This window comes from Myxocyprinus asiaticus, chromosome 23 (genome assembly GCF_019703515.2).
Source record: "Myxocyprinus asiaticus isolate MX2 ecotype Aquarium Trade chromosome 23, UBuf_Myxa_2, whole genome shotgun sequence".
Taxonomy (NCBI): Eukaryota; Metazoa; Chordata; class Actinopteri; order Cypriniformes; family Catostomidae; genus Myxocyprinus; species Myxocyprinus asiaticus.
Window position 1 is genome coordinate 37,049,540 of NC_059366.1, and position 12,373 is coordinate 37,061,912.

The 12,373-nt window shown below is 41.7% G+C and overlaps 1 protein-coding gene across 1 annotated transcript in view; it reads right to left on the bottom strand.

Moving 5' to 3' along the window:
• eys (eyes shut homolog) overlaps nt 1-12,373 on the bottom strand; it is a 293,123-nt gene that overhangs the window by 252,107 nt on the left and 28,643 nt on the right. The window contains exons 6-8 of the mRNA XM_051651752.1: nt 9,636-9,795; nt 4,877-4,981; nt 3,615-3,754 (exon numbers count right to left, since the gene is read on the bottom strand). Coding sequence (XP_051507712.1) covers nt 3,615-3,754; nt 4,877-4,981; nt 9,636-9,795 — 405 coding nt within the window. The remainder of the gene's footprint in view (nt 1-3,614; nt 3,755-4,876; nt 4,982-9,635; nt 9,796-12,373) is intronic.

Genomic DNA, 12,373 nt, shown 5'->3' on the forward strand with positions numbered 1-12,373 from the left:
TCCATCCGGACTAACACGTGCTTGCCCTGCATCAATGAATGAAACCTCAGCAGAGCCAGCAATACCACCATCAACTTGAGGCAGTTGATATGCCAAAGCAGTCGAGGTCTTGTCCCGGAGCTCAAGGCTGCGTGCCAGTTGAAAACGGCGACCAAGCCTGACCTGGACATGTCTGCTGTGACAACGACACACCTATATGCTTGTTCTAGGGTAACCCCTGCCCGTAGAAGTGCAAGGTCCATCCAAGGGCTGATCGTGCGGCAACAGATCGGCGTGGTAACCACGCGATGCGTACTGCTGTGCCATGCCCATCTTGGGACTTGAGTCTGAAGCCAGTGCTGAAGCGGTCTCATATGCATCAACCCAAGCTGAGGATGCCATATGCCCCAGGAGCCTCTGAAATTGTTTCAGTGGGGCCGCTATTCTTCCTCTGAATGACTTCAGGCAATTCAGCACCGACTGAACGCGCTTGCTCCTGAGGCGCACTGTCATTGCGACTGAGTCCAACTCAGTCCCAGGAAAAGAGATGCTCTGCACAGGGCTGAGCTTGCTCTTTTCCCAGTTGACACAAAGCCCCAAACGGCTGAGGTGTCTGAGCACCAGGTCCCTGTGTGCGCACCATAAATCTCGAGAGTGAGCTAGAATCAGCCAATCGTTGAGATAATTGAGGATGCAGACACCCACTTCCCTTAGCGGGGCAAGGGCTGCCTCTGCGACTTTTGAAAAGACGCAAGGTGACAGGGACAGACCGAAGGGGAGGACTTTGTACTGGTATGCCTGACTCCCGAGGCAGAATCAAGACATGAAAGTACGCATCCTTCATGTCTACTGCCACAAACCAATCTTGATGCCAGACGCATAACAGAATGCGCTTCTGTGTCAGCATTTAGAATGGGAGCTTGTGCAGGTCCCGAAAGCTCGCAGGTCTAAGATTGGCCGCAATCCACCGCCTTTCTTTGGTACGATGGAGTAGGGAATGTAGAACCCCTTCTTCATCTCGGCTGGAGGGACAGGCTCTATTGCATTCTCTAGAAGGACTGCGATTCCCGCACACAGAACAGTGGTGTCCTTGCCTACTAGTGAGGCAGAACGGACGCCACTGAACATGGGCGGGCACCTGGCGAACTGAATCGCATAGCTGAGTCAGATCATCCTGAGCCAGCATGAAGGGTTGGAGAGGGCTAGCCATGCCTCCAGACTCCGTGCAAGGGAACCAAGGGGACAATCACCTTTGACATACCTGCGGATGGGGCCTCATGGCAGGGCGGAAACTCGCGTCCCAAATTCGTGGCTGTGCTAAGAGAAATGTTAGAACACTTACCTCACTCCACATACCCACCATAGGACCGGACTGCGACGAGATAGGAGGCTGGGCATCCTTGTGGTGCATCACATACACCTGGTCATGGGTAATTGTGTGTGTCGCAGCTGGGTGTGCGAAGGCGGGGGACTTGCATCCACAGCGCCCCTGCTGCAAATGTTCGGTATACGGCTATCGTGACAACTGCTCTTTTTCTGAAAATGAAAGTGCTGGTGCCCCTTGGGCATGCGGCAACCGAAGATTCTCCTCCCGGCCCTCCACCGGGGGATGGAGTGGCCTGTGTACCACCTCCTGGTTGACAGCGGGTCTCCTCACTTCTGGGTCACCCGTCTCAAGGATGCTTCGAAATCCTCCTGGGGTTCTTAGCACCAGACCAAGGGACGGGGGTTTCAACTTCCTGCGGGAGGCTCTACGCTGAGGCCGAGAAATCAGCTGCCGCAGGTGGACGGCCTCAGCAATGAGCAGATGGGGTACTGGATCTCAGCTGCCTGTAGGTGGCAGAGGAATCACGCCGGGGCAGGATGCTGGATCGCCTCCATATGCTTCTTGACTGCCGAGAACTGCTGGGCAAAATCCTCGGCAGTGTCGCCGAACAGGCCACCTTGAGAGATTGGGGCCTTGTTGGTGTCGCTCATCTCTGCAAGACTGAGCCACCGGTGTTGCTCCTGTACCACCATAGTGGACATTGCCTGCCCAAGAGCCCACGCAGGGCGAAGTCGGTCACCGAGCACAGCTCCTGCATCAATCCTGGGTCAGGACTACCCTCGTGCAGCACTTTCAGAGCCTTGGCCTGGTGGGCCTGCAGGATGGCCATGGCATGCAAGGCGAAGGCAGCACTGTACACTCTGGCCGTCAAAGGCAAAGTGAACTTACAGGCCCTGGACAGGAGCCTAGGATGATACCGCCAGGTTGCGGCGTTTTGCAGGCACAGGTGCACCGCAATCACCTGCTCCACCCAAGGAACCTCCGTGTACCCCCTGGCCACCCCACCATTGAGGGAAGTGAGAGCGGAAGAACTGAAGAAATGGGACCGGGCAGTAAAAGGTGCCCTCCACGACTTCATGAGGTCCTCATGCACCTCTGGGAAGAAAGGAACTGGGGCAGAGTGGCGCTCTGAGCCCAGGAACCAATCGTCCTGCCATGAATGCTCAGGGCGGGGTGGAGGGTTCCACTCCAGCCCGACACCCGCGGCGGCCTGGGCAAGCATGGCCGTCAGCGCCATGTCGGCCTCTGACTGGGCGCACTCTCAGATGCTGTGATCGATACCTCATCCTCATCGCGAGCCCCGAATGAGACATTAAGCCCGTTCTAAGGCTAGCTGCCTGACTCATCTATGAACTCAACAGGTGGAAACGAGCATGCTGGGGAATGGGAAGTCTGTGGGGATTCACGGCGGAAAGGCTCCCGTTAATGCCTCCAAATTGCCCCCAGCGCTAACCACCATGGCCTTGTGCATGTAAGGAGAAGGACCAGGACAGGGAGCGACTGGAGTGGTTTTCTCTCTATGAAAGAAAGAAAGCCGCAATCGCAACATTGCCATGGTCACGTTCTCGCATTGAGAACATGAGCCACCCACGAACGCTGTCTTAGCGTGTCTACGGCCGATACATGTGAGACAGCGATCGTGGCCGTCAAAGGATGAAAGACACTGACCGCAACCAGGAACTGCACGTAGACGGAAAGGCATCTTTAAAAAGATGCTCTCCGTCAGTGCTTACTCTTTTAGAGAAAATATACTCTTTTATTTCTCTCAAGTGTGGCTGCTGAAGGGCCCAAGGGCGCTCTCTGCACTTATCTGTGCGAGAAAGGGAGAACCCGCTGTAATGCGCCACATATCCAACAGCCGTTTTTACACTTTCGCTTTCAGAGGTGAATGGAACGCTAGTGGATTTCTCTACACTGCTCGTCTCCGAAAACAAATCTGAATGAGTGGTTGCAAGCCGTCTCCATTTATACCCGTATGTCTGGGGGAGTGGCATACAAATTCCACTCGCCAATTCTCATTGGCCTTTTCTCAAATATCAGAGGTGTTTGGGGCTCCCAAGTTTGACCCCTAGTGTCACTACATTGACACAACGTCGAGTGAGTGACAGATAGGGAAAAGTGATCATTTCAGCAATTTCATTTGGTGTTGCTAGTGGTGCATAAATAACACACCTCTACTCTAAAAGAGAACTACAATAGAAGCAATACATCAATACATCCTCAATCTCCACCATCTAGCTCAACCAATCACATTAAGTTTTTACCCATTTGAAATAAAATGGGAGGGGCTGAACTCCCTCTGACCCACCGATAGATAGCGAGGACATGGAGTGTGACACATATGAAGCAGGTCACCTTGCAGATCTACACAGAATGTCCCAGGAGGGCAAGTGACATTGGGAAGAGTGCAGGCATCGATGTCAACCTCACAGTCAATGCCAGTGAATCCTGGAAGGGGAGGTGAGAAACACTAACTGATCTGAAGAAAAACTTCCATGGTTGATAAGTAAAAAGAAATCTTGTGCAAAACCAGAATTTTAAAGATTAAACATGATTAAAATGTTCTCACTCTTGTTAATGCTTTTGAGAATGCACTGCATGTATTCTTCATGTCATTGTTTCGAAGAAAAACATTTCATTACAGATCAAACGGTAAATCATGGTACAAGCAAAATCAAAGTCATGGGCTTGATTCTCAAGGAAAACATACATACATACAAAAACAACAACATGCAACAATAACATGCACATACTTTGAAGCTGCATCTGCCAAATGCATACATGTAATGTAAATGTAAAGAAAGGAAGCTAAAATTTAATGTTCTTATGCTTTCTAGGGCACAGTGGAAAAACTCATGGTTCAAGGCTCAGCAGATAGCACACAAACCTCAGCAAATGTGATTTCTATAACATTGTGTTGAGGATTGTTAAATTTTGAGTATATTCATATTTAATAGCTCCATGAAATTAAAGGACAGAAATATTTTTAAATCATTCAACGTGGGAAGGTTCAACTTCAATTTAATTTTATAATGTATTCACTTTGACAATGGCCTAGCCAAGCTTTATATATTTTTAAAAGAGAAAAACAGAGTCATCAACCCTTTTATGAGGAAGTCATTTGAATGATTTTCCTTTTTGTATCTCTTTCTCCAAGTGTAGAGCATGCGTGGGCAGGTTTAGGGAGGGGGCATTTGGGACTCTGGCTCTTCTACTCATCGAGCGGAAGGGAGCAGCTGGCAAAGAAGCGCACTTGTAACCCTGCCAGTTGCCAATCTCTGGGGTGCTCCATCAGGTTGCATCAGTGAATGCAAATCAGGCCTCAGACGGAGTGAGCAGCACCAACAATTACGGGAGGGAACCGTATCAATGCATTGGCCTCAAAATGGAAGAGCATTTCATAACACAATATTGACACAATTCTGCAGTACTAATGACTCTGGCAGACTGAAAACAGGGGTGATTTGCTCAGCTGTCAGTCAAAGTGTCTGGTGCTGGCACGGTGGGGATTCATGACACAGTCAAAAAGCAGAAAAAAAGCTAGTTCTCTTGAGTAAGAGAAAGTTATACCTGAACGACAGGTGCATTTGTAGTATCCAACAAAGTCAGCACATGTTCCCTGGTGCTGACAGGGACTGGAGTCGCACTCATTTATTTCAGCCTCACAGTAGCGTCCTGCAGGAAGACAGAGGTGTGAATGAAATGTTAGTTAAGCTTTTACGCTCTGTCTCCCCTGAAGATATTGACTTCACATATGGGATTTAGAAGCAAATTTGGCAACTTCGTTTTTTTCCCCTATGGCTTAGTGTTTCGTGTATGACAGAGAAAAGCGTGACTAAAGTGAGTATTACACTCTGAAACACCCACAAGAAACTAATTTAGCAATATAACATTTAAAAAGCCATTTTTTGAGAAAGTTCAGACAGTTAACACAGACACAGACTGTAAGCAAAATGATGCATGACGTGCACATCCATTGTGCAGACGGTTCACTAATGAGGATTATAATGCCAGAGAGGAACAGGATATACAGTAAGTGAATTACGTTTCCAGTAAAAAAAAAAAAAGAAAAAAAAAAAAGAAGAAAACAAGAGGTCAATGTGAGATGGAGAAGACTAACCCTTTACAAGAAGAATCACTCTTTTTTTCCCCTCCCCTTTTCTCCCCAATTTGGAATGCCCAATTCCCAATGCTCTCTAAGTCCTTGTGGTGGCGTAGTGACTTGCCTCAATCCAGGTGGCGGAGGACGTATCTCAGTTGCCTCCGCATCTGAGACCATAAATCCACGCATCTTAACATGTGGCTTGTTGAGCGCGTTACCGCGGAGACATAGCGCATGTGGAGTCTCACCAGGCGCCCCACCGAGAGCGTGAACCACATTATAGTGACAACAAGGAGGCTACCCCATGTGACTCTACCCTTCCTAGCAACTGGGCCAATTTGGTTGCTTAGGAGACCTGGCTGGAGTCACTCAGCATGCCCTGGATTTGAACTCATGACTCCAGAGGAAGAAGAATCATTCTTGAAGAATCTTAACCAACTAATTTCAATACACAGATAAAATGACAAAGTATCTTAAAATTTATTAATATGACTTAAGCAATATATTCTGAGTCTTTTGAAGCCATATGATAGCCTTGTGTGAGGAACAGACCACAATTTAAGTTGTTATTCACCAATGATATTTGTCTCCACTGAAGCTTTAAAATCTCATTTGCATCCACCTTCAGATTCAAAAATTACATGCCAAGCTTATATGTGTTAAAACATCAATGTGGCAGTTCAAATATGTGGACTGAAAATAATAACTGAGAGATGCAGTGGAGGGGGAAATTATCAGAGAATAATGACTTAAATTTTGGTCTGTCCCTCACACAAATCTATTGAAGGGTTAGTTCACACAAAAATGAAATTTCTCTCATCATTTCCTCATGCCATCCCAGATGTGTATGACTTTCTTTCTTCTGCTGAACAAAATCGAAGATTTTTAAAAGTATTTCTCAGCTCTCTAGGCCCATACAATGTAAGTGAATGGGTGCCAAAAGTTTGACGCTCCAAAATTCAGGGCAAAAAAAAAGTAATCCAGATGACTCTGGTGGATAAATCCATATATTCTAATGCAATTTGATGTGGTGAGAAACAGATAAATATTTAAGTCCTTTTTTTTTTTTTTTTTTATCTATAAATTCTCCTCCCTGCTCAGTCAATTTCCAATTTACTTTCTCATTCTCCTTCTTCTGTTTTTGGTGATGCACATCCTTCTTGCATATCAACCCCTAATGGAGAATATAAATGACTTAAATATTGATCCGTTTCTAACCCACACCCATCATATCGTGTCTGTACACATGGATTTAACCACTGGAGTAATTTTGATTACATTTATGCTCCCTTTATATAGATTTTGGAGTTTCAAAATCTTGGCACCCATTTACTTGCACTGTGAGGACCTACAGAGCTTAAATATTCTTCTAAATATCTTAATTTCTGTTCTGCAGAAGAAAGAAAGTCATACACATCTGGGATGATATGACGGTGAGTAACTCATGAGAGAATTTTCATTTTTGGGTGAACGTTCCCTTTAAATGGCTTCTGAAGGCTTGGAATTTAGCACACACATTGTGAGGACTACTTTAATGGCACTTTTAGGGTGTTTTGTCCTTTTTTGAGCTTGACAGCTATGGTTGCAATGAATGTTGAATGGAAAAGAGCTAAGTGAAGATTCTTCAAAATTTCTCCTTTTCTGCTACACAGAATAATAAATTAGAACAGCATGATGTTGTACAGAATGTTCATTTTTTGTTAAACGATTTCTTTAAGAAATTAGGTCTAGTAATAAACTGAATGTTCTTGAAGAAGGTTTAGGAGGCAGCACATTATTATTTATGCTGAGCCATAATGTTCAGGTTGACCTCTGGGACCATTAAATATTGGGCTATGGTACTGGATATTACGGCAGTTCGTATGAACAGCAATGATAATCTGCAATTCAATAACGTTTCTGATGGTCGTTTACCCAACTGCTTAGCAGAAGAATCTTATAATGCAGCTAATCTTTCCCATGCAATCAAATCAATCAAAACTTTGAATGAAAAAAGCAAGGCAAGTTGTTGAAAAAGAAGCAAAAGTCTTATCCCGAGCAATATCTGTCTCTCCTACGTTTTTCTCCCTGCTGTGAAAGTAGTTACATTTTCTCCTTCAACATGTCATTTGACTTTTCAGGGCAGATCATAATGTAAGCACTTGACATTTCACATTGGCCTTCTGGCAATATCATTCGTGGTTGAGAAATGGGGTAGGGACGGTCGTTTTTAAGTCTCTGGGGTCATTAATCGATGGAGATATCGTTAGCATCATCCAGATGTCTAAATAAAACATTGAGGTGTGAGCTGTGACATGTTTTCTCCTAAAAGTATTCCAATCCATTATACAGCCTACAGAGAGTCATTGTCAGGTGTCCCTTGTCGCTGGCAATTGGGACATTGAAAGATGGATTTCTTCATCTGTTACGCAGTGAAACAAATTTTTGAGAATCCCATTGACAATATGAATTCTGCTATGTGGTATCACAATAAAAAGATGAATCACTCATTATAGGACACTTAAAAAAATGGCTTCATATAATTTTAGTGTGTAGGTGTCATCACAATACATATAGATTTTAATAATTTATGCAAAGTGTCTATAAAAGACACATTAAATATAATACAGGATATTAAAAACTGTAAACAAAGGAACATTATGAAGGTGAATGAATAAAGAATATTTAAGATTCTGCACTAATTCTAGGTCACTAATCAAACGAGCAAACTTTTATCAATTATCATGTTACAGTAACTTGCTTTCATTTAAGTACACGAGATGCTCTTTGGATAATTTTCAAATCATCCTGGAATAACATCAGGTTTTGCACAAACTTATGGAGCCCATGCTAGCTTGATTGCGTGCTCTCATTAAAGCGAAACTGAAAAAAATATTGCTAATAATATAATTTCTAACAAAAAACATTGCATTAAATTAGTAAAATGCAAAATAGAAGCATTTTCACTAGTGTTCTCAGACTTTTGGACCTCACTGTATTCACCTGAGGTTAACAAGACCAATACTAAGGAAAGCCCATAAACCGTTTCTTGTTTGTTTATTTGTTTCATTTTGGTTAGGCAAACAGTTCTTCCTGTGCTCATGTGTTTGTGGCCAAGCTAATGAAAGATCTTGTTTCTCCTGTTAGATTTACTGTTTAAGTCTCCTCTAACCTCCATTTGCCCTTCATTTAGCAGGCATGATGAAACAAATTATAGAATAATCCAGTTAGGAGGGCAATGTGCAAAAATGAGTTACGGTAAAGAGATGCCTCAGGGAAATAGGACTCATCTCAATGTTATACACACTCTCAGTCGCATTAAAGTGAATGACAAAGACAATGGACATGGAACATGTGGTAGGTTTGTGCCATTCAACTGTCTCATCAGAACACATCATGGGCCAGACAGAAGGCACTTTACATTAATAGAGAACAAAATATGACCTGAAGCTCTTAAAAATAAATAAATTAATTAATTTAAAAAAACTCACAATAAAAATTTCTTTTTTTCTTTTTCAAGAAATGGTTGGGGAAAGTTAACCTTCAAAAATGTTTGATTGTCAACCTAAATTGTAAACTTTTAATTTTGTAATCAATTAACATTAAATATTATATTTAAAATAATTGAAAAAAATCTATAAAATGTACTAAAATAAACTAAAATAATATATGCCAGAATGGGTAACAAAGTTGCAAATTTTGTCTAAATTAAATTAATTACTCAGTAGGGGCTGTCTAGTTTGGGACCAAATGTTGATTTGTAGTTAGTTGTTAATATAGACATTTGATTTATTTATTGATTTTTGATAATACATTTTAGATAATTTAGATGTTAGATAATAGTTTATTAAACATATCTAATAGTTCTCACAAAAAAAAAAATAATAAATAAATAAAAAATAAAAAAAAGATTAATGAGAGGAAATTTGTTCCTCTCATGCTTAAAAAAAATAGATTAAAAAAAATAAAATAAAAAAAAGTTCAGGGGCACCAAAGTGTATCGTATTCATGAAAAGTGCCAAGAACACTTTATGTGCTATATTGAATATTCAACAGATATAGCCTATATAAATGTAAACTTTGAGTGAAAATGTGACAGTGACTCCTCTCTCCAATCCAACTATAGAAAAACAGTCTGCATCCGAGCATGTCTTTAAAAATCTTCTGCAGGCAAACTCTGGTGCAGACTTGAACAACATAAATCAGGATAACACAGTGAGGAGTTTGTTGATATAGTTTTCTTTTAACCTGTGTATCCAGGGAGACAGGTGCACGTATAGTGCGGGGGTGCACTGGGCTGACTCATACTGATGCATGTAGCTCCATTTAAGCATCTGTTTGGATAAGCTAAGCATGCATTATCCACATACTGACAAAATTCCCCCATCCATCCGGGTGCACAGAGACACTAAAGGGAAAAAAGAATATGTAATAATTAACACTAATTATTAGAAATTCAATCAGGCAGCATAACATCTAAAATGATAAATGTAAAAAAAAAAAAAAAAGAGAGAGTACTACAATAAAACACTTGTTTATGTCATCGACTACAAAGTCAGAAAATCATAACTAAGTCATTTTGAGAATAAATATGACTGGGAAGGCATTCAAATTAGTTTTAGATATATAAATAATCGTCTTGGTTACATACATAACCTTGGTTCCCTGAGGGGAGCGAGATGCTGCATATGAACTAAGGGTGTAATGGTTCAAATTTCTCACACTTCGGTTTGTATCATGGTTTTAGGGTCACGGTTTCGGTACTGTTCAGTATTTGTAATGTTCAGGGAAAAAAAATATTACTACCAAATCCAAAGTAAACATATTCTATTTGGTAACAGACCCTTCAAGAGATGTGCCCTCACTACAAATAACCATGGTTTTACAACAATAACCATAGTTTGAACATTTGTAGTAAAATCATAGTAACCACAAAATTAACATGGTTACTGTCATGATTACAATACTATAGTAAAATCAAGGCTACTATATGGAAACTACAGTATTATTGTTGTAAAACAATGATTAATTGTATCAAAACTATGATTTCTGCCAAGAAAACAATGGTCGCAGCAGTCATTGTTACTTCAGTCATGGCTACAATAATATTACTATAGTAAAACCATGGTTACTATATGGCTACTACACTATTACTACATAAAACAATGGTTAATTCTATCAAAACCATGATTTCTGCTAAGAAAACCATGGTGACAACAGTCCTTGTTATTACAGTCACGGTTACTACAATATTACTACAGCAAAACCATGGTTAATTTTCGTTAGGGTCCTTAACTAAAAAACTAAAAAAATAAATAAAAATAAAAACTTTCTCTAACTACCAACTCAATATTTTAACTTAATACCTGCATTATTACGCTACATGCATCAAAATAAAGTGTATTTCAAACTTAACATATATTCAACATTCATAATCTGTACAACACTACAGAAGAAACAAACTTGCTATTAAAAAGAATATGAGAATGGATGTCGTCAGGGACGGGTTTACGATTTCCAAGCAACCGACCAACCCGGGGCCCCATTTAGTAAATTTTGCTTAAAAAATTACATAATATTTATTTTATATCATATTTTTTTTATTTATCCTATCAGCCAAGTACATTCAAAATGTTTAATGAAATTTAAATTCTATTTCAAGATAATTAATGCATGTTTTAAATTTTTTCAACAATACGGTGATAAAAAAGCAATATTTTCTACGTATATTTTTTCATAAATTACAAACCCAAACACAAAGTCCTACTTGAAAGACTGACCCGGACCTGGAGGACCTCTAACGTGAACCGCTTTAAGAGAGCTGATAACATTGCACCCAGAACATCTTGTCACCCCTCAAGCTCACCCTGTTTTTGCTGAGCTTTCCTACCGGGGCAGGGGTTTAAAGGATGCAGGGGCTTCTCTATTGCTGCTTATTTTCTCCGCTTGCCATTTTGCCAACTAACGCGTACGGAACTATGATGTCATCAACTGATTTAACATACTAACAGTTAATAGGACAGCTTCTCTCTGTAGAAAGTTGACCCTTGTGAAACACAGGCAGAGTGTGTCCATCTACAGAGCCATACAGGTGCATTAGCAGAGGTTACAACTGCAATGTCTATTTGGCACTTTATTTTCTTCGCCAAACTGTATGATCCAGATGCGATATTAAACTAGCGCTACCAACCGTGCTTGCTGAACTGTTCATTTTTTTACAGAGAACCATTACACCACTAGTATGATCGCTATGGGGACAACGTCCGAGTGGCATATGGTCTGAAGCCCTTATATTGCCAATTTATTGGCTGACGGTGCTTAAGTGATGCCCCCAAAGTAGCTACGTCACGGGCTCCATAAAGGTGCTCACTTTCATGCCATCAAGTCAGATATTCTGCAAAAGGCACGAGACTATGTAGCTGCTAGAGAGTATGGCCAGCTACTGACCGTCTCGTTCCCCTCAGGGAAACAATGTTATGTACATTACCGAGACGTTTCCTTTTGGAGAATTTGATCTGGGTCCAACAGAGAGAACCTGGGAAGCAGGAGTCAATCCCTCGTCCAGATTATAAAATCTAACAAGTGTTTGTGGAGAAGATCACCCTGCCCATAAGAAAACCCATAAGGCTGCCATGCTCCTCGTAAAATGGGCTCGAATACCCTAAGGCAAAGGTAAACCGAGCGCTTTGTAAGCACTTGAAATTGCATCAATAAGCCAATAAGACAGTCTTTGCTTGGACATCAAAACACCTCTGTTGTGGCCACCAAAGTGCACAAACAACTGTTCTGACTTACGACACTGGCTAGTATGGCCAACATAAACTCGCAGCATCCGAACTGGGCAAAGCATATGTAAACTTTCATGCTCCTCTAACTCAAATGGGGGAGGAGAGAAATCCTGAAAATTAATGGTCTACAAGCGAAACAACAAAACATTATCAGTAACTGTTGTCAAGGGCTCAAACAGAGCACCCGAGAGCACCTCT